The 24,354-nt window shown below is 33.8% G+C and overlaps 1 protein-coding gene, 1 long non-coding RNA gene and 1 other non-coding gene across 11 annotated transcripts in view; 2 read left to right on the plus strand and 1 right to left on the minus strand.

Annotated features, from left to right (window-relative positions):
- LOC127065699 (neurexin-1) overlaps positions 1 to 24,354 on the plus strand; it is a 287,672-nt gene that overhangs the window by 257,179 nt on the left and 6,139 nt on the right. For 6 of the 9 annotated variants that reach the window (XM_050998448.1, XM_050998444.1, XM_050998441.1 and 3 more), the window contains 4 exons: positions 20,070 to 20,311; positions 20,518 to 20,641; positions 22,675 to 22,848; positions 23,982 to 24,165. In XM_050998448.1, coding sequence (XP_050854405.1) covers positions 20,070 to 20,311; positions 20,518 to 20,641; positions 22,675 to 22,848; positions 23,982 to 24,165 — 724 coding nt within the window. The remainder of the gene's footprint in view (positions 1 to 20,069; positions 20,312 to 20,517; positions 20,642 to 22,674; positions 22,849 to 23,981; positions 24,166 to 24,354) is intronic. The other 3 variants (XM_050998442.1, XM_050998450.1, XM_050998445.1) reach the window with 2 other exon arrangements.
- Positions 21,027 to 21,130, plus strand: LOC127066003 (U6atac minor spliceosomal RNA). The gene has a single exon (XR_007782240.1). It is a non-coding gene; the product is annotated as a U6atac minor spliceosomal RNA (small nuclear RNA).
- LOC127065721 (uncharacterized) lies at positions 22,201 to 24,068 on the minus strand. The gene is made up of 2 exons (XR_007782165.1): positions 23,940 to 24,068; positions 22,201 to 23,731 (listed from the first exon to the last, which is right to left on the minus strand). It is a non-coding gene; the product is annotated as an uncharacterized LOC127065721 (long non-coding RNA).

Raw genomic sequence — 24,354 nt, forward strand, 5'->3', positions numbered from 1 at the left:
TCTTTCTTTTTTTTTTCAATTCCTCAATACATACACTTCGCACAAACTTTCGTCGTCCTAACTTTTTCTTTTCTTATATCCAACTTTTCGTATAAAAGAAGAAAAACAAAATCAGAGCGAGTACTAAACTTAATAATCGAAAGGACTCAATAAAATATGGAAAACATTCGGGAAACGAGTATTTAAATATCTCGATAAGTAAACGTCATTGTATGTATGTACTTTACTTAGGTGTACGGTAAGATTAAATATATTGAAGCGAATCGAAGTAACTTCATGCATTTCCTAGTGTCCTAATGGACGGGTCACGCCGCGGTCGAAAATTTCACGTTCTCTCTCGGTAAAGGTCGATGAGACACGATAGGGCACGACTTTTGCAGGTATTCTCTCTCTACGTTCTACGTTTCTACTCTCCTAGTGAAGGGAATATCGTATGAAGCTCGAATTTCGTGCTAAAGGTAAAGGAGTAAAGGAGAGGCAAGCGATTACCTGCATTATGAAAGAAACAAAAGAAGAAAAAGAAAAGAAGGAATGAAAGAAAGAAAGAAAGAAAGAAAGAAGGAAGGAAGGAAAGAAAGAAAGAAAACAAGAAAAAAAGAAAAAAGAAAGAGAAGAAGGTCATTGGTGTATGCCCTTCAATGACGCGAGAACGTTCCTTCCTCGGCGACATCTTTGCAAGTCCTTCTTGCCTTACCCTGAAGCCCTAATACAACGATGACTGCATTTGACCGTGGGCGAGAATCTTTCTCACGCTCAAAGTGCTAAAGTCGAAGGTACCAATGCACCCAAGACGAGGTCGTGGGAAGATTCGAAGAGGATTCTTCGTCCTTCTGCTGCTTCTTCTTCTTCTCCTTTTTCTTTTTATATACTCGACAGATAGATAGATAGAGAAAGAGAGAGAGAGAGAGAGAGAGAGAGAGAGAGAGAAAAGACCTTTGAACTTACCGAGGAATTTCGTACCAGCTATAACATACCCAGACACCTTCATCGATAATTCTTAGCAGGATAGGGACACGACCAAAAGGAAGAAAGGAAGTAAGAATGGAAGGAAGAAAGGAAGAAAGGAAGGAAGAAAAGGATTGTATATATGTATTCCATACGACAGAGATATTACATGGTATATACCATTCATAAAATTCAACTTGACGTTACCGTCCCTCTCCCCAACTCACCCCCTCCTCACTCTACCCTATACTCCATCCCCTCCTTTTAAACAATAATTTCTTTCGACCATTCAAACGTTTCTTGAATCGAGAAAAATCGTTAGAAAATTTATTCTTCTCTAGGGTCGTACTTCCCAGAAAACCCCTATACGCATTCTTGCGAGATATCTCGCATATCGAAATGTATTTATGTTCTTCTTCTGTACCTGCAACCATCCTATCTTTTCTATCCTCTTCTCTTCTTTTCTTCTCCCCTCTCTCTCTCTTTCTCTCTTTTATTTTTTTTTTTTTGGTATTTTCTTTTGTTTATTGTTTTGTCTTCTTCTTTTTTTTCTTCTTCTTGGAACGAAGGACTGTCTCTTCCTTCCTCGAAAATCTTTAACCGTTGATCGTTTCCTACGACTCGTGGGAATCCAAAGTCGAGATCCTAAGAGCGTGAGAAAGCCGACAGGCGAAGGGAGTTTTTCGATTCTCAGGATTACTAGGGAATCATTTGATATCAGGAAGGTTACTTTCGATGAACATATACTATATAGTCTATGATTTAGCAAACATATACATATATATGTATACCATACACGAACGTGGATCCTTCGATCGTTACTATTGAACATAAACTATCCTTCATACTCTACAATTTTTCAATTAAATCGATACAGAACTCTCTCCTCCCCCTCACAACATTCTCAACTCATCGACTTTGTTAATTTTGGAAATCTGAGTTATTCATTAAAAATTTATGTTAATCGTTAAATTCGAGTGAGTGAGATTTACTAGATCTATTAAAATCATTTAGACAATTCATATATTACTGTTACGAGATTAGCGTGAATTAAAGATCGTATAAGAAAAACTTCCTATCAATAATTTTGTTAACAAAACTTCGATCTAGGAATATTCTCTTGTTTCTTTATATATTATTTTTCAACCCTCGAGAGAACTCTTAGCTATTGATGAATCCTTGGTAAGCCTGAGAAACAGAAGGCTCCTTTCGAGACTTCGTTCTCACGCTCGTTCACGTTCTCTTCTACTCAGGTAGAAGTTATTAATCGTCCCAAGGAAACGCGCAGATTCCACCTTTCGGAGAATTCCTTCTTGGCACCATGTGGCGAGCACTCATAGTAACGACGACGATGACGACGACGACAACGATATGCTTCTAAGAATATTTTTCAAGCTTCTCATATCTTTTTGATACATCCTGTTAGATCCATCGTCCGACGAAGAAAAAAAAAATAAATAAAAGCATAAAGAATAAAAAGGATATTCGCACTTCCTGTTGTGTGGGGTGATGATTAAAAAAGAAAATAAATGAATAAATAAAAAGGATAGTCGTATTTACTACTTGGATCTAGCATTCATTAAAAGAGAAAAAAAATCAACGGATATTCGTACTTCCTATTAGAATCATTATTAAAAACGAAAATAATGAAAAGAATGTCTGTAAATGAATTCCAATATTTTTTTCTAAATCGTAAGAACATAATTTCTCTCGATCTTAGAAGTCACGAAATAATATATAGAAGAAATAATATATTGAATGAATATTCCTATCTTGGCTCCGTGACAAAAAGATCGGCGTTGGTTGCTCGAACATTGTCTCCTCTTCTTCTGTCTCCTTGCGTAGAACATTCCCACGCTTCGTGAGAACGACCGATGCTTCGTATCTCGTTATAAGTATGTAAGTACCTACATACTTGCGTATCATGTACTTACATACGTATTTACAATCGTCCTTGAAATCAACAATACTCGTCGACATTTTACTACCAACGAAGGATATTATCACAATAATATTTTTCGTCGTATTCGCAATCCAAAATAAATCAAATTGTAAATAATATTAAAAAGAATAGATAGAAATCTGACGAGCATTCCGAGAGTTAATAAATGTAATGATCCATTTAAGTAATGATTTCTATTGATTTATAATTATTTTCAAAAAATGACCAAGAAATTATCTTTATACTGTTATGATTTATTTAGATATTATTATTATTAATTTATTTACATGTAAAATACTGTATATGTATATATATATACACACATATCTTTTCTTTTTTTGGTATCCAAAAATACTGATTGACCAACCCAATATTTCTCACGATCGATCGGAGCATCATGAACGTCGAGAAAGTTATTAGAAATTCGATACCATCGATCGAAATGAGTACTCCCAGACGGGATCTTTTGAAGTCATCTGGCGAATACCAAGAATACCGATGCTAATAAAGACCGGCATGCCTTGGCGTACACCAGAGAGATTTCTATGGTGTGTACGTGTATATTTATATATGTATTTACGTACGTACTTACGAAGGGAAGTTACTCGCCGAGAGACTGTCGCGACTTCTATTAGAGCGTGAGAAAGAAAATCTTCGAAGGATGCTGGAATGTTCTTCTCACGATCATCAGAGAACTATAATGTTCAAAGAGTTTACGAAGAAATTCGACGAAGCTTACTATTATTGTTAACCTTATTGTCGAAAAGAAGACATTGTAGGAAAACTTTTATTTTCAAAAATCGCAATAATTTTTCGCGACACGAAAGTCTAGGCATCTTATGCTATCGAGAATTATAGATCGATTAGAAATTAAAAAATTTACTTGACAAATAAATCTAAGAGCTGATAAAAAAGTGAACTAAGAGAAGTAATATTCTCATTTGATATTTAATTCAAATCACATGACTTTGAATATTTAACGCGACTCCAACTTTGGAAATCTTTAGTCTATAGAATTATTTAAAAGAGGAAAAAAAAAGAGAAAGTAAAGCAATGTTGTTGATTCGTCTTGAAACAAAACGAACATTAATCAAAGATAAAATCCATCTTTTAATTTCAATTTATTTGTTAATTATCCGTTGTTACTTTTTAATCATCCTATATAAAAAAAGAATTTAATTGATATAAATATTTAAAAATTATTTCTATACATGATATATACAAATATCAAAGAAAAATAACAAAATATCTATAATAATATTAACGATTATATATACAAAGTTACTATACCTATAGTCACACGATATATAACAAATATTGAAAATTTTACACAGACAATATCTCAACAATTACATACGTGCAATTAGTATTCTTTTTTCATATCCACCATTACTGAATGCTATTTTCACGTACATGTATACAGCCATACATAGTATAGCATGTATCTGTAGTGTTACCATTTCGGAAAGATCCAGCTAGTTCTACTATCCTATTAATATTACGCATGGCGAGGAGATACGCGTGTCGTTACACGTGTACGCCATTTATGAGAACTGACATACACACACACACACAACAGACAAATATATACACGTACACATACGTACAACAGACGCACATATATATATATAGACATACCTACATTTAGATACATATATACAAAAAGAAAAAAAAAATGAGGGAAGAAAGAAAAGGAAGAAGAAGAGGAGGAGAAGAAGAGGAAAGAGAATGAATGGCGAACAGCCAGCCTATTCATTTTTTCTCGATGATATCGTTCGGCTAAAGGGTCGAAATCGTTCGAAAATTCAGCTAACAGTAGTACACCTGCTCGTAGAAACCAACGTACTGCCTAAACTTCTCTACTACCCTGATCTATATTTACATGGAGTTACGTCACGTTCGATGGTACGAAGGACTACCATTTACTTATTCGAACGTTATTAAAAATAGGAAAAACGCAAAATAGAAAGAAAAATATTAAAAAATCGAAAAATAAAAGGAAAAAGAATGAGAAAAGAAACGCAAGGAAAATTTATAAGATGATGATTATATATACGCGTTGATGAAATTAACAAAGGAAAAGAAAAGAGATAAAAGAGAAAATAGAAAGAAAGAAAAAGGAGAAAGAAAACACACATTTACAAATAATTATTACTACATATGCATAATACATTTTCTATACGCTCGATTGGTCATACCATTAGAACTTTGATATCGATATAGAAATTCACGATCAATTCAAGTAGATAAGTACTTCTGTAATAGTAAATAGAGTCGTACTATCTGAGATCATCTACTATCCTGATCCTAGTTTACACGTCATTACGTCAAATACGTCGTTACGACGGGACCAATTAAATACTTACGTATCCGAACAATGTATGAAAAACATCGACGACATGTTGCATGATGATTCTCGTTATGTTTCGTGATTTTTAATGGAAAAAAAAAAAAAAAATAATCAAATAGAAAAAAAAAAGAAAGAAAAATAGAAAACGAACGAATAAACGAAAGTAATGAAAAATGGTGAATGATGCAGCAAAACAAAAACAAATATATATATATATATATTTGTACATATGTATGTATGAAACCATTGAGAGAGAGAGAGAGAGAGAGAGAGATAGAAATAGTGATAGAGATAGAGATAGAGAGAGACGAGAAAGATCATCGACGCGAATGACCGTAGCAAATCGTACACTACCTTGGAATACCTGTTATCCTGATTCTAGTTTGCACGGAGTCATTACGACGACAATAGAAACACGATATCGATGATGTCTACTGACACATTCTCTCTGTTTCGATTTTGTCGATATACCAAAAGTGAGAGGGAATATATGAGAGAGGGAGAGAAAAAGAGAAAGAGAGAGATGAGAGTTGATTATCGAACATCGATATATACCACGAATGATTATCTTCCTCCCCACCTAGTTTTTTTTACTATCCTAGGTATTCACGTACTTCACGATAGCAAATTCTAACGCCATGAGTTTAAGATTTACTACCCTGTTTCATTACTTGTATCCATATCACAGTATTTTTTGGATTTCTTTTCTTTTTCTTTCTTTTTTTTTTTTTTTTAATGAATATTATAGATCAAAATTTGGAGACGCTCATCAATTCTATAGATATAATAATATATTTATATATTCATGTATAGGTACGTATCTAATCTATACAAATTCTTAACTCTCAATGATATATTATAATCCTGCAGCTGTTCTGTGAGGGTCGTGTGCCAGCACGCGACTGGCACGCGACCCTCAAACGACCCTCTTCAAGCAGGTGTCAGCACAGGTGTTCGCATATATATATATATATATATATATATATATATATATATATATATATGTAGCTCCAAAGAAGGCACAAAACAGGTTCTCACCTTACCGTGTAGGTAGAACAGGAGCACGTGCTTGGCCGAAGGCGCAGAGGCCTCCACTCTTACAAAACTTGACTTGTAATTCTCGATTAAAGTCACACGAAAGAACGAGAGATAGATAGATAGATAGACAGAGAGAAAGAGAGAGAGAGAGAGAGAGAGAGAGAGTCTACCTTCTCGCTTCGCCTGTTCTCCTGTTAAAAATGGTACCAGATTTCTTGGCAATCGCTAACCCTTTCGATCGATCTTCCAACCGTAGAATAATTTGTATTCGTCGTGAAAGCGTAGACACTCTTATTCTTCCATCTCACGCATTTTCTTATAAGGATATATGTGTTTGAAACAAGACTATAGATAGATAGGTAGGTAGGTAGGTAGGTAGGTAGGTAGGTAGGTAGGTACCTAAGTAGGTAGGTAGGTAGGTAGGTAGGTAGGTGTAAGTTGTGCTGCGCGTCGAGAGCCCTTTCAAGGTCACTCTTAAGAAAGACACTTTTCTATCTATACCATATAAACCTTACACCTGTTTCGACTCATGAAATCCTGGTGGAGTAACGTCGAAAATTAACCCTTTCTCCGGTATTGAAGCTTCTCGATAGAATGGCTCTTCTTCCTTCTTATTATTCCTCTTCTTCTTCTTCTTCTTCTTCTTCCTTTCTCGTCTCTCTTCTCTCTCTCTCTCTCTATCATCTCTCGTTTCTCTCTCTCTCTCTCTCTCTCTCTCTCTACCTATCTATCTATCTTTCTCTCTCTTTCTCATACTATGCTACTTTAAACCTCCTTAATACTTCTACGTTCCTGCTATCTAGTCTTCGATTAATTCGTGTTTACAACCTACTTCACGCCTCTCCATGGACTTAAACGGGCCATTAACCGTGCCAAAACATGATATCGATGACTTTCGATCTAAACTTTCCATCCCCTCCCCTTTTGTTTTATTTCCTTATTTATTTTTCTTTTCTTCTTCCCCTTCATTCTCCCAATCATCATTTTCTTTTTCTTCTTCTTCTTCTTCTTCTTCTTCTTCTTCTACTTCCTTTCTTCCTACGACTTACGCACTCTACTACCAATCTTCAATATCATTCACGCACTTTCTTCGTTAACATACGATCCTGATAAGTTGAGGATACAAAATTTCCGTTAACGGGATTTTCAAAGCTCGCCTATATATATATATATATATATATATATATATATATATATATTCTCATACACAACATATATATATTCGATCCTTCCATATAAATTATTTATCATTCATGCTTATATATCATTCATCATTCTGTTATTAATATTAATCTTTGAATGAATTATGGTCATTAAATATTAGCAGTGAATATACCTCACGAAAATTGACTACTAATCACCAACACTTATATTTACTCTATGTATATATACATACATACACAGTCTTTACATTATCATTTGTCATATACACAATATCAAAGATTAATTGATACGTTCATAGTAACGATTGATATCGACGTTGCATTAGAAAGCAAACACGATTATTGTTTACGCCTGAAATTAGATTGACTCGCACATCAGAATTCCTTCATTTCAATGTAATAATGAAATAATTTCAATCGAAGAAATGACAACAAATTCAATCGACGAAATGGAATATTTCATTTCATGAAATTTATTTATACGTTCCAATTTCCAAAAGAAAAAGATGACCATGACGATGACGATAACGATGACGATGAAAGACGACACTACGACGATAATAATGATTACAATGATGGCATGAAGGAGGAACCACAGCCGAAATCCAACAGAGTTCCTTAACACTCATACTACCCTAATAGAAAATCTTGTACTAATTTATATTTACAATACCATTCACGCCTTCCAATGAACCGTGACAAAATAATAAAGGTCTCCCACGTCCATACTTCAAGATATATTACGTGTTCGGTATACACAAAGGGATGACTAATTTCTTTTTTTCTTTAAAATTTTTTTTCTCCATTAAATGGTTTCTACTTCCTCCTTCTCGTTCTCCTTCTTCTCTTCTTCGTCCTTCTCTCGAGCTCGCAAGCAACTTCGTCCCTTCATGCTTGCCTGTTCTATAGGGTACGCGAGATATCCGCTGAAAAATTATAGAAACTTCGTTAGAACGTCGATATTATTTTTCACGATTGAACAATCTTCCATGCATACATAATATGTTATTATTTATACGATTCTTTTGTTACCCATACGTATAATTTAATTCGTGATTTATTTGTTCGTGAATTTTTCTTTTCCTTTCTTTTCTTTTTTTTTTTTTTTGTATTGATGAATCGAGCGAACGTAGAATATATTTTCAAATGTTCCAGTTCTGAGAAGTAAACGTACGATTTTGTCTCGTTAGAAAAATTAAACATATCGTTTGAGAAACGAGTTCTATCGTTAGGAACGCAACTGAATGAATTTTTTTACGTTTTTCTTTCTTTCTTCTTTTTTTTTTTTTCTTACATTTTATTTCAATTAGACTTTAGAAAAAAATTCAAATACAATCATTCGATGAAGCTAACTTATCCATAAATAATTCATAACGTTTTATGTCCTTAATGATAACCCGTTCAATGGCACGTGAGATTTGTATTAATTTATAGTTTAACCATGCCATTCGTAATGGAACTTTCGAAGATTTCATGTTATCCTAAGAACGATGTTTACTCGACTCGTTCCCTTGAGTGGGCACGAAGACACAAATTATGTTAGTCTCGACTAGTTGAGAAAACTACATGAGAATGATGAAAGGGTGCAGTACGGCTTTGCGCTTTCCAAGCACGAACGCGTTAACCAAGCATTACATGATCCCCTATTCTTTGAGAACGTCAAAGTAGTGAGACAGTCTTCAACCCTTTCTCTCCAACATTCATGTGCACAATGAAAACACGCGATGTATCTGTTTCTATCTTTCTTCCAAGCAACGAAAACCGGTTCTCTTTGCTCTCTCTCTCTTTCTTTCTCTCTTTCTTTCTTTCTTTTCTTATACGTCGATTGGAATGAAAGAGAAATAGTTGAAATTTTTTATACACTTCCTTAAACTTCGACATCGACGATATAATGTTAAAAAAAAAATCCTTGATGTATTACCAATTGTTGAAAAAAAAAAAAAAGAAATTTTTTTTACGATCTCTACAATCCATGAGAAAATCAACGTAAAGATTTACTTCGACAATGTGCATGTGATAAATAAAAAAGAATATATATATATATATCCATAACTTTTTTATAATACAAAGCTTCGTAAATATTATTCGATTTTGTTCTTCTAATATTTATAGGCGCAGGCTGCGCCCAAAGTTCTTAAGTGATATGAAAAATCTATTAATCCGTCTTTTTCTTTCTATTTCTTTTTTTTTTTAGATTTTTCTTTTTTTTCATTTTTTATCGTGCTTGTAATATTTCTATCATTTATATAATATTTATAATCGTGATAATTAATAATAATCTAGGAACGTCGATTGATCAATCTTTGTTTCCATAATTTAAAAATTAGAAAGAAACATTCGAATATGAAAATAAATACTTATATAAGCTAATTTATGTAAAAATCGTCGTTGCTAATAGTATATTAAATAGAAAGTATCTATATATGTATGTATAATATATATGTATATAAAACTATGTCAAAGTTTACGGTACGTCGACTTTAAACGAGTGCATACTACAAACTGCATTCTCGGAATTCGAAGCAGCCATCTGGCGCGACAGTTCTTTGCCCGACATTCCAATCTCGTGCGTGCAAGGCCGTGTCGAGTTACTCCCACCATGATTCTACTCGGTGACTGCTTGAGTCAAGTGTTTTTCGTCGATTTTTTAAGTACATAAATAGGTCAGTAACGCGTTGAGTCCATTAAAATTTCTCTGGTTATACAGACATAAATAAAAACTTGAGACTATTAAATGTCACACCTCTTTACTTTTTTTTTCTCTTTTCTTTTAATTGACAATTATCCGCCATATTTTATCCAGCGAAATAATCAAAAAAATTAACACTTTAATATCGAGCAAAATTATATTAAAAGAAAAATTACATTATCGAAATATCTTTTTTGTTCAATCTTGCTTAACGTTAAACGCGTCCTTTCCGAAAATACTTTTCACGTCAAATTCGATTAAAAAAAAAAAAAAAGAAAAAAAATATCAGATATATATTATCAATTTATAAAAAATATATTTATTACATAGAAATGATCAACTTCAATGATTAAACAATCAACGTAATGATGAAATCTACTAGTAAATCTATTAATAAAAATTCTTTATCATTAGATACAATCCTTTCATGAAAAAGGAGTAAAAAGGGTAGAAAAAGATGGAGAGGGGTGAATCGAGAGAGAGAGAGGAAGTAAAAAGACGAAGAACTTTCTCGTTGGTCATGATCTCTTGGTATCGGAAGCGCCATGCGCCTTCGCCGTTTTCCCACGAGTCCTCCCTTTGTTCTCACGCGTTTATATATCGATCCCGTTGTGGTCTCAGTTGTGCTTGTTTCTTTTTCTATCATGTATATAGGAATTCATCGAATATATAAAGAGAGTATACTAAATACATAGAAATATTACATACATACATACATACATACATACATACATACATACATACATACATACATGTATGGTTATCTCTAATAAATTGTGCATATTAATATTATTAATTAATATACTAAATTACAATCTTACGATTTACCCGTAAAAATCTAAATACAATTCGATTAATACGAAATTTAAATTTAAGACAATTATAATAATCCGATATAAACGAAATTTTCTTTTCTTTTCTTTTTCTTTTCTTTCTTTCTTTCTTTCTCATTTCGCTCCGCCATTTTGCTTAACTCTTTAACTCCTTTCGCGACTTCCGTTTTAATTCTTTTTTCTGCAATGTGGAGACATCGACTTCCTACGATCGCATGAAGTCCGGCTCACCAAGAGATTCAAATTCTCGCTTTCCTGGAGTCTCTCCCACGGTGCGATCCCGTGGGAACGATTTAATTGGCCTGAGAAGAGTCTCCACTTCTCCTCCTCCTTTTCCTTCTCCTTTTTCTCTTCTACTTCTCGAAGAATATCGTTGGTTGCCTTTATTATCCATCCTGGCGAACCTATCGAGGATCTTTTAACCTCTCGTGTCGAAGATCGTCGGAATCCTCGACCCCTCGAATTCGATAAACCTTCCTCGTAAAACTTGACCCTTATCTTCGTTCCATGCTCGCACACGCATCCCCTTTCAATCGCTTCTCCAATGATCACGATCTAATCCACAACAGCCATTAATCGATTCTAATCATTTCTACTCCGTGAAATACGTATAATCGATAAGTTCAAGTAACCAATATACACTGTTACTTCTTTATCATATTTTTAATAAATAAAGTCTCTTAAAATGATATTAATCAACAAACAATTATTGAATAGTCCGATTTTATTTTTATATACGATGCAAGAGTTCAATCTTCGATAAACTTAAATGATACTAAGAAACGTAGATTCTTCTATATAACAATTCTTATTGATTAACTTAATATATTATTAACATTTCTAATAATTATTTGAAATGATTATATCTGCGTTTAATATACATATACAATATTATTTCTCAATGCCGTACATGCCGTACGAATTACTTACTTTCCTTTCGTTCGAAATAATTCAACGAAACGATTTGAACAATTTGAGATATTATAGAAAATAATCATCTATCTAATCTATTATCTATCGTCCGGAGCATTCCAATCGTTGAACAAAATTTCATTTTCGTAAATTAGCTTGCCACACAGGCACACGTTTTTCGAATTTAATCCCTGATCGCGTATTGTATCCCGTCTCAAGATACTTTCTCACGGATTCGGTCGTGCTTCCCGAGGACGTTGCTTTTCTTCCCACAGAAGGATAGAAAGAAAGAAAGAAAGAGTGAGTCGGGAACAACCAGGAGGCGTGGGATAGTTCGTCCCTGGGGGCAAACGAAGCGATCCGCTTCGGTAGTAGGCGTTCAGAGTAACGAAAGAGTTTTGCGACGAATCCTCCTCCTCCTCCTCCTCTTCCTCCTCCTCCTCCTCCTCCTCCTCCTCTTCCTCCTTCTCCTTCACCCTTCTTTGTACCACGAATAGGTTCACCCTCTATCCCCTTAACCCTCATCGTCTGACATCATCTCTATATATAATAAATCTAACTCTTTAAAGTTGATTCATCTTTTTCTCGAATAAAATTAAACAAAAAAATGTAATACGTCGATGATGAATTTTTCATTAATTTATAGTAAACGAAAAATATGAATCGGTTATAACATCGTTATTATATAACGTATTTAAATAAAATTTATATGCGTATGATAAGTATATATATATATATGTATTGTATGTCTATGTGACACCTAGTTTAGAATGTTTCTCATAAAAGTCGAACAAGAATACGAGTGAAATTGAAAATGAAATGACCTTTTTCTAGAATGAAAAGAAAATAATCGAAAGAGCTGATACGTTACATGAATTTTCTCATCAATTCATTAAGAAAAAAATGCTAATTTGGTAAATTAATAATTGTAATATTTGGTCGTAATGACAATGAAAAGTATGTAATCAACTGTTCTCATAAAATTTTCACAAAACTTATAAAAATCGAACGAACCTACGAATATTAGAAATTAAATGACATTTTTTCACAGAGTGGAATAAAATAGATACATAAAATAAATACGTTATAAAAAAATATATATATGTAACAATAATCTCTAGTATAACAATTCAAAGAATTTGATGATAAATCTTTTTGAAAAGTTATATCTCACATATTTTTATTTGATAAATTCTCCATGCAAATAAGTACGTACGCCACTTTAATTCACGCGTTTCACACGTTTGCATGTCCTAAACAAAAAAAAAAACGCAAAAAAATGAAAAAAAAAATAAGAAAAAACCTCGTCCAGTTTCAAAAAGTAAACGATATCATTTTTGTCACATATATATACACGCAAACACACAAACGCGTCAAGTGAGTACATACATCGAGGAGATACCTTCCTACGGGATGCGAACACGTTCCCAGACATTCCCGTGTGAAACATTCTTTCTCTTCTTCCTTCTTCTCCTCTTTCGCTTTCTTTGATCGTGAGAATCTTCGCGACTTCAGGGGAAACAGATTCCCAGATCGACCAGGAGACCAGACCGTTGATGCTGGTCGATGCATTCCATTGATATCTACCCCTTACGTGCTTTTCCTCTACACTTCTCTCGATCTTACGAATATATTTTCTATTTTTATACGAGCGTGAATCAACACGAAACTACTCTCCTAAACTATGGCATCGAGATCGTAGCACAAACTATAACGAAACGTATCTAATACGAACTAATCATAATACATTCATATATCTTAAAAATTATTCATAAATATTGATGAATATTAATAACATAAATTTAAGATCATTCGAAAAAAATATATATATATATGTGATAATAATATTTGAAATAGTTGAAATAATTGAAAAAAAGTAAATTTTTCATCGTTTCTATAAAATAATATTTATCTAGCATATACAGCAAATTTATAGAAAAATGCACGATTTATTTATTCATTCATTCGTAAAAACAAAGAAATCTCTCGTTATCATTCATAATTATTCAAAATATTTGACGAGTAATCAAGTGATCAAATATTACATATTGATGAGATAAAAAGAGTTCATAAATTCTTTGTTCCTTTAAAAGGGCATAAGAGTATATAGATTCTTTTACTAACGCGTACTCGATAGAAGCCTGTTACATGTAACAACATTTTCAGCCCTCTGTCCAGCTTTTTCTCACGCTCGGGGTTCCCACACTCGTTCTCTAAGAGCAACCAAAATCTCGATTGTTTTCGTACGTAGGAGAGAAGATCCCATGGGAAAGGAAAGATAAGCATTCGACTCGAAATTTTTAGTTTCCTTTCCCTTCTTTAGAAAAAGAAAAAAAAAAAAAAGAAATCGTTAGCGCGAAGTAACCTAAGACCCAACATCGATTTTATGATCCTCCTTTCGAGTCACCGCCCACGCTGTTCTCTTTTTTACTTTCCCTTTTTTTCTTTTTTTTTTTTCTTTCTTTTTTTTTCATACCGTGAGAACGTTTCTAAGAGAACCGTCTTTTCGATGTTCCGTGAAGGTCCATAGTTCGAAAGATTCTTTCGTGTGATTATAAAATATCACATTACTTCCAAAATCATAATTTATTACGAGAGAAATTGTTTTTGCGATAGCGATTTAAAATAATCAAATTCTTTCGAAAAATTAAATGAATGAATTTTTTCCAACGTAAACAAATGATAAATAATATATAATAGAATATAACAGATATAATCTCGCATTTTATCGAAGCTTCCAAATTTTCCAATGATCGTGGGATACGCAAAATTTATATGAAAACTTGATCCTTACTTTTCATTCATTTCGCAAGCATATAATAAATTATTTATATACCTGTGTTATAAAAAATAAAAGAAAATACAATATTTGCAGAAACAGTGCATGCAGCTCACAGATATTATTTTTTTAAATATCATCGAAAAAATATATATATATACGTAGGTATATGCTGTGTGATCCGTCATCAAACGATGTTCGAATAAAACCGATCATTTGATAAAACAAGAACGACATCGAACGATATAACGGAACGAAAACACGCATCCCTCTTCTCTCTCTTTCTCTCTCTCTTTGAAAATAGTTTTGGTATACGTGTGCACATTATATACACAAGAACGAAGAGCTGACATTGCCTGGGAATCATCGACATTTCCCATACCCAGTGAACGACGAGGACGCGAGTGAAATACGCGACCATTTTCGGTTCCCACAGTAGAAACATTGCGAACAGTTCCCAAACCTTTGGCTTAAAATCACATTGAACGACATATACGAAACGATTTTCTTAATTAAAAAAAAAAAAAAAAAAAAAAAAAAAGACAAGATTTTCAATGATCCATAATGATTTTTACAATATATAAAGTTCGCACGATCCATATAAAATTTTCGATTATAATAACTTTTTCTATAGATATAGATATAAAATTCGTATTACCGATATATACAGATCATATGATTCATGTGAAACTTTCAATATGTACTAATAATAAGTTTTTCAATATATGATCGATATCTGTATACAGATAATATAATCCAAACGAAATATTCAATGATCTATAATTAATTTTTCAATATTATAGCAATCCCACGGTTCGTATGAAATTTTCATGATATAATTATCTGTAATAAGTTATTGCATAGCTTATTAAAAGTAACATTTTCGATATTCTTGTGAGAACTTAACCGTTCACGCAAAATGGTAATTACGTATACGTACCTATGGTTTTCATTCCCCTTCGTGAGCGTGAGAAAATTAGTGAAATTTTCATGTGGAACGTTGTCAATGGTAGAAAGACATACACGCACACGTGCTTGCTTGCTTGCTTGCTTACTTACCGAGTTCTGAATAATGCAAAACTCATGCGAACGCGAACGATTTGCACGTTCGGCGTACTGCGCGTTCGACATTCAAATACGTCCTTTGTATTTACGATCGGTGATATGCTTAAAGAGTGTCACCTTCGGTCGTATATTATTATTAAATACGACGTGTTTCAACATAAACAAATCTTAGAAAAAGTTTTCCTCTCGAACGTTATGAAATATTATTTAACGACGACACGTACTTTTTATTTTATGCTCTTTGAAATAGCCATTATGTTAAACGAACCCACGTGATCAGATTTACATATATCTTTCACATATGATCGATTTATTACACTTTTACATTCGCCCTTTGAAATAGCGATTTTATTAAATGAACCTACGTGACCGTACCCACGTGATCAAATTTACATATATTTTTCATATGATCGATTTCTTACACTTTTACATTGGCACTTTGAAATGGCGATTTTATTAGATGAACTCACGTGATCACATCCACGTGACCATATTCGCACGATCAAGTTTATATATATTTTTCATTCGATCGATTCCTTACACTTTTACATTGGCTCTTTGAAATGGCCATTTCATTAAGCGAACCAACGTGATCATACGTGATTAAATTTACATATATTTTTCATTCGATCGATTTCTTATACTTTTACATCGACTCTTTGAAATGGCCATTTTATTAAATGAATTCACGTGACTATACTCACGTGATCGATCAACTATATATATATATATATATATTTCTTTTTCATTTGATCGATTTTCTACGCCTTTACATTGGTCTTTTAAAATGGCCATTTTGTTAGATGAACCAACGTGATCATCTTTTCCATGTGATAAGATTTACAATGAACTCTATTTATCTATCTATCTATCTATCTATCTATCTATCTATCTATCTATCTCTTTCTCTCTCTTTCCTCTCCGGATTAGGCATCTTCGTCCTCGGTCATCTCCTCCTCTCCTGATCCGTTTTAAACGAATACGCCACTTGTCTAAGCAACCGAACGTAGCGCGCCTTAACCTACTTTCGGGTGTTCACCACCTCCCCGTACTCCATACTTTCCTGTCAGTTTACTTATTAATTTAGATTATGTCGTGCAAGAGCTAATTGCTCCGAAACATCGAACGCCTCACTTGAATTCTAAAAACGTCTAATTCCTTTGTCAACGAGGTTTCTAAAATCGACCGACGAAATATACCTTCATCATTGATCCGCCATATATAATACAGATTCAATTTATTTCATAATATCCGACTGTTGGACGATCTCTATTAGAAATTAAAATAACATAACGTATCTAAATTATCGACGTGAATAAAAAAATTCTTCATAAAAAGGAAAATATATAGAAGTGTGCTAAAGAATCTTTTTTTTTTCTGAATTAAATGTAGTATGTGTATATATAATACGTGTGTATATGTGTCCATACACATATCACATATGTATATAGAAATATATACAGAAATATATACAGAAATATATATATAAATATATATATATATATAAATATATATATAAATATATATATAAATGTAAAAGGAGACCAGAAATTTAATTCGATACCTATGCACGGCACACGTGGTACTCACTAAAGAGTCAAACAAGAAGGAATTCTCGTCTGGTGTGACGATACACAGAAACATATATATATACGTACACACACGCATACGCACACGCGAATAGCAGTAGCAGTAACAGGAGCAGGAGCAACGTAACAGACAGACAGACAGACAGACAGACAGACAGCAGACAGACACAGGCTCACAAAAGTGTGTTCAAACCCACGCTTTCTACCAGCCGAAATTCTCGAACCGAACCGGGTATCGTGGCACGCTCTTCTGCTCTCCTAGTAAAGTGATACAGTTTATTGGACTTCTTCGGATCGGAATGTGCCGTCAATGACATCCTTATCTTGTTTTCTCGATAGAAAGGATAGGTTGTTCGTTTGCGCGTGCCCAATTTTATGTTTCCGATACGTTTTATGATTCGGCACGTGCGCGCACGTGCCATTTAACAACCATCATGGCGGACGAAACAGCAGGTTGCACAATATATATATATATATAAGTAGTCGTTAGTGAAGAGATTTCAGGCCACCGAAGGCCGACACGTGCGCATGCGCGCATGTACACGTGTATTCATGTATACGTACATGCTCAAGAGAAGAGGCACGATCTACCAGCTGTATTTTTATACTATGCTGATAAACCGACTATGCCTGGTCGACAAGTGCCGAGTCAGGAATTTCAGATCACCGTCGTATCCAGCTGACTCTTTCTCATTCGTCTTCATTGTATTGAACTCGTCTATCATTTCCTGTTCAAAATTCTTACTACTTGTAAATAAAAATTCTTTAACAGAGATATAAGTTGTTGAAAGAATTTTTAAAGGAGTTTATAAATCGTATAGAAAATCGCATGAAAAAATATTAAATTATTTCCGATTATTTCCGAACAATCCCTATTAATTTTTACGATTATGTATAGTTTATTAAAAAAAAAAAAAAAAGAAAAGAAACATAATATTTTATATCTATTGAGAGTTGCATATATTTTTTCTTGATAACGCATCTTCTATCCTTATCGAAAGTCTATCTGTCTATCTGTTCGTGTTAATCTTCTTATAATTTTCTTTCACAAATAAACATCACGATAATCTCTTGCATGTGTATTACCCTTGCACCATGCATAAACTTGAAACAAAAAATGAATAATAAACTAACGTTCTTAATTAAGGATTCATTATAAAAAAAAAAAAAAATAATAATAATAATAATAATAAAAGAAACAAAGAATAAAAATAAAATATTATATGCATGTACAATCTATGAATAAACGACAAAGTTGTAAAATGTTCAGGAAAGGTTAAACGAAGCAAACATCCTGTCGCACGCCTTCGAGCATAAAATAAATCCGATTGGTTGGTTGACCGAAGGCCAACAACAACGAGCGGAGCGTAGCCTAAAACGACGTCAGCTCGTGTGCCTTCTATTTTCTCCTGCAAGCCTGGTAGCCTTGTCAGCTGGTCCCATTTTTTCTCGCTTCGCCGAAAATTATTATCCTCTCGAGGAATTCAAAGCAGTCCATACTTATACTTACTTCTCTCTTATTTATTTCTCCTTATTCTCCTCCTCATTCTCTTCATTCTCCACTTCTATCTTCTCCTTCTTCTTCATTTTCCTTTACTCCTCTTCCCTCTTCTCTCTCTTCTTCCTCTTTACCAAAAATATACCACGTCAAACTGTTGCTTTCCTATTACCCCGTGGCATTTAACTCGCCCATGGCATGTCACGTTGCCTGTTTATCCGAACCTATCTTTTATTCACTTCGTTAATATGTGTGCACTTCGTTAATATGTGTGTATGTATATATACAAATATTATATATATATATATATATACATGTATACAATGTATTAAGATTGTGTAGATATATATATACACATATATATATACCGTTCTTCTTCGGACCCAGAACGACAGCCAGCTCGTTCCTAGTCGCCTAATCGAAAAATAGCCTCATTATCGATCTTTCTCGATCGAGAGATCTCCCTGTATATATCGATCCTGATCGAACGATCCGACGAGTCACTTCGAGTTACTCGATCTCTGTCCGGTATTCCATATTTTAATAGTGAACGATAACGCACGGAACTGTTTTCTCCTTTCTCAGATTTCCTTCATCTTCTTTTTTCCATCGTGAAATACCACTATAAACATGCAAGTGATATTACGTGAAATATATTTCTAATGACATTGTTCATGAATCGTTAGAAGCAAGTAGTGATATAGATCCTCTGTTATATAGAGTACGAAGGGTCGAATCAAGAGAAAGAGAAAGAAGAGAGAGAAAAAGAGGAGAGAGAAAGAGGAGAGAGAGAGAAAGAGAGAGAGGGAGAGGGAGAGACAGCCCTAAGTAATTCCTTACCCTTTATACCCGCCTGTTCACAAAACCAACCAAATTTAGACCTTACAAAGGGCCATGGGCTCCTTAAGGGCATTCCAAGCATAGGACGAAGGAAGAGAAACAAGTACTTAACCTACAACATCGTATATACATACGTACGTGCGAGGACAAGGGCCAAATCGACTGGTCAATAAAGAGACTCGCATCACATCCAGCTCTTCATGCTCGCCTAATCAACGGTCAAACGAATAATTTGTAGAGTACTACCGCGAAGCACTCGTTAAATCAATGACATTCCCTCTCTATATGATATCGGACTATCCATGGTTATCATCGACAAAAGAAAAAAATAAATAAAGAAGAAATAAAAAGATCCAAAAAATCACGTTTTACCCATAAAGATGTCATCGCAACAACTAAAACCTTACTTTCTTTTATCCCTTACAGGCTATCAACACTCGGTATTCAATAGCCAATCGACCATACAAGTAGGTGGCAGATGGAATCGAAGCAAAGGAAGAGTCGAGAGACCATTTTTAGGAGTAATCGCAGGTCTTGTCGTCAATGGTGCAAGGATCTTAGAATTGGCTGCTGCCAAGGACAGTCGAATTACTACAAGAGGAGACGTTCAACTTTTACCAGCTGGAAGTCTTCTTGATCGGGCTGCTCCATTGCAACGAATGCAGCAGGTAAATTAATCGATACAGTCGATTCATTTTTTCATATCTAACAATGAGTCAATTTTTCGATGACATGTATATATATATATATATATATATATATATATATATATATATGTACGTCGTTCGATGCGAAAAAATTACTAAAAAAATAAACGAATTTACGAAAATATCTTTGTATCACAAATGTACTTGTAAATTTTTCCGTATCGTAGACTCCAGCATCCGGTTTCCCAGGCGTGATGGACGATCTAATCTTCTCCGGTGCCGGAAGTGGATGTGCCGGCGACGACGAAGACGAAGAATGCACTCCCATTTACGAGCCTGGTTCCGGTAAGTGTAAGTAAACATTTCGTCGTGGGTGTAAGTAATTTCCTTCGTCTCTCTCTCTCTCTCTCTCTCTCTCTTTCTCTCTCTCTCTTTACTATTCTATCCATCCGGGGTCAATGTACTGTCGGTAGTTCGCTCGTCTAACGCCAGATGGAATCATTACACCTCGTCGTTTTATTTAATTTAACTATAAAATTATTTATATCTATCGACGTTGCTCGAAAATTTATCAAATATGATCGATTTAACGATACAATATTTATTTGGATGATAATTATTATCTCTTTTTGAATTTTTAATGCATGTTTTTATTTATTGACTAGTAACAGCTTTCTCGCAAGTACTCGTGCAATAGCCGATTACTATATAAACCCACGACTAGACTTAACCGTTTGTGTAGTATGAAAGGAGAGACGTTTAGCACTCCCCTAGACAAGGATGGAACACACATAATTGGTAAGGCACTGTCGCCTACGGCGGCTCTTACCATATTTTTTTTTATTTCTTTTTTTTATACAACAAATTATGCATACGGACATATAAGAAATAATATATAATGATCGTGTATAAGAAACATTTTAATATTTCAATATTTTAATATTTAAAAAGTTTATTGACGAAGCCAATTATATATAAATCGATAAGATGTTAGATAAAAATTTATTTCATATTATATCATTTATTATTCCATTAGATTTTTTTTAGATAAAAGATACAAGATAATTTAGTGTTATAATATTTGTATATTAGACTTTATCCTTGTTAGATAATAAAGTTTTATGATCTTCTAAATGTTGTAGAAAACAAAGAAAATCTTCGAAAAATTGCAAAATTTTGCATGCCGATCAACAATGATCTACGTGTTAATAAATCAATGATTTTTCATTTATTTGTCATTTGCATGATCTATAAGCTTTTTTCTCGTCTCGTCATGATCTATAAGCTCTTTCTTCTTTATTTGTTTGCATATTAAAAATTCTTCGTCGTCAAATATAAAACAGGAATGAATGTTATTTAATTTGCACGTTATTCAGCTAAAAATATTTTCTCGAACCGACCAAAAAAAGCTAAAATGCAATATGTTCGCTTTAATAAAATTGTCGACTATACGGTATAGATAATGAAAAATAGAATATAACTATATATATATACCTTTTATATATATATATATATAAATAAAAGGTATATGAAAGCTATACACATTCTATGTCGGTCCATGATATAAATATTTAAATAACCCTTCGAAGTATTTTTAATAATATAGTGGCTAAAGATGTAGTATATCCCCAAGCAGACACTGAAAAAATATTCTCACATACGTTTTTATATTAAAAATATTTCGTACGTATCTCTTTAAGTTCGTTGGCAACAGTCCATGATTAGTTCAACAAACTACGGATCGATACTTATGACCGCTTTCGATCTCTTCTCGAATGGGCAAACTTCCAAGCTAAGAATGAGCCTTACATTACACTCACCACGATGAAACATGTCATTTTAATTTTTCATCTCAATTTTTCATTTCCACATTACAAAGGTTTGCAAATATTCAAGAAATAAAGCGTATGTGTGTGTGTGCACATTTTTTTTTATTTTTATAATTGAATCTGTCAGTATCTGGTCCAATTGTAAACGTATGCCTACAATATTTACATATGCACGTTTCATGTTCCAAAAAATATATATATATCTAACTACACGTAAAATTTGGAGAAACAAGTAGACATTCACACGTCACAGATTGTTAGTTGTCGTCAACATCATGGAAACGCGAGGACGTTTCTCATTAACGATATCGTGCGTTTAAACGTCAACATCAGAGAGTGCGTTCGGTATTGTCGTCACGTTCATAGTTAATTTTCACGTCATATTGCGCTCGTATTCGTGTCCGAAACGGAATGATCGAGGAAACCACGGATGTGTGACATGGATACGTGTCATTTTCACGCGCACAAACAAACAATTCTCATTAAACGTTTACCGTCTTCAAGATAAAACTAATAACGAGATATATGGAATACTAATAGTTATAATTTTTACAGACGATTTGATAACACCGGTCTACGTGGCACCTACAAGGCTACCAACGACTTTGAGACCAAAACATAACGAAAATATTCAAGAACGACCATCGTGCGATGATGAAGAAGAAGATTGCGAGGAAGGTTCGGGAGAACCTGGAACAACTGAGGAAATAGTCGTCACATCTGTTACCGGTCCGTGTCTTCCAAAGAAACTTAAAAAATATTCTTATTTTATTTTCCACCTACCACGCCAATGCTTATCGATCCTTCCGCCTACTCATTTACTTTCACACTACGCATTCGTTTTATTCACGAGTAGAGTATTTCCAAATCCTTACGAGTATTAAATATCATTTATATTTTGTTTATCTTTTAATCATATACAAATATATAGAGTGGAACTATAAAGAGAAGCTTAGATAAATATATATTAGAAATTTATATATCTGTATATCTACATGAATACTTAAGAATAATTATTATATATACATATATTTCCAATATATATATATATATATCCGAAAAAGTTAATGTATGTTGTATCATGTATAGCATATTAATATTAGTATGTTACATTAGAAATTTCACATTATATTATTTCTATTTAAACACGAACAAAAATTAAAAAAGCTATAGACGTTTTGAACTTACGTATAAAAACTACTCCCACTTCGTTTGTTCGTGCCACTACATAAATGATTAGTTCATAATCAATTCAATCATATTGAATTTCTAATATTAGAATATTAAGGTTAAGGATAAGATAAGCGAACGATCGATCAGAGCTTTTGAAAGAGAAAATACTCTCGTATGGAAATACTTGTACTCGGTGACGCTCGTTCTTTTCTCTCTCTCTTTCTCTCTCTCTCTCTCTTTCTCTCTTTCTCACTCTCAGTTTGCATATCCCTAAGCCGTATGCGGTGAAAGCTCCGCCAATCCGGTCGCCACAAGCTTGGTTGACCGTCGCAAGCACAGTGGAGCAGCCCCTTCGATAAGAGAGACACCGAAGGGCTACTTCTTTCAGTCTTCATCCTCTACATCGTTGCGTGATATCCTCGGGCTTCCTCTTTGGCTTCTAAAGAGATATATAGACATATACATATACATAAACATGCACATACCCTGACAACACACACATATACAAACGTACGCACTCACGCACTCTTTTTCTCTCTTTTACTGAAAATGATCGTGAGTGATCAGTGAGTGATCAGCTCGAGGGCATCAGACAAATTAGACAAAAAAAAAAAAAAGAAAAGATAAAAAAAAAGAGAAAAGCTTACAATCTCTTTTTAACCCCTTTCTTTCTCTTTTCCCGCCGACAGCAGACACGAGCAGTCCAGTAACATATACGACTTCACGAGAGTACTCTACGAGTCACAGCAGCACTCAGCACAGCCCAACGATATCGTCATCATCTTTATCGCCATCGACATCGACGCGAGAATTCGTCACAGTTTCCGTGCAATACAATGCTTCAACAATCGACACAGAAACCAGTCATAGCAGGTAAGCGTTGATCATGAAATAAAGTAAAAAGAAAAAAGAAAAGAAAAAAGGTCGATCGTATTGAACTCAGGATAAAACGTTTTACGTGCTTGAAAATACTAAGGACACCGTTACTAATAGCTATTTTCGAATAGATATATATATATAGTCTATTTTTAATCAAGATTCCTATACATCTATGTTTACATA

This window comes from Vespula vulgaris, chromosome 8, assembly GCF_905475345.1.
Source record: "Vespula vulgaris chromosome 8, iyVesVulg1.1, whole genome shotgun sequence".
NCBI lineage: Eukaryota > Metazoa > Arthropoda > Insecta > Hymenoptera > Vespidae > Vespula > Vespula vulgaris.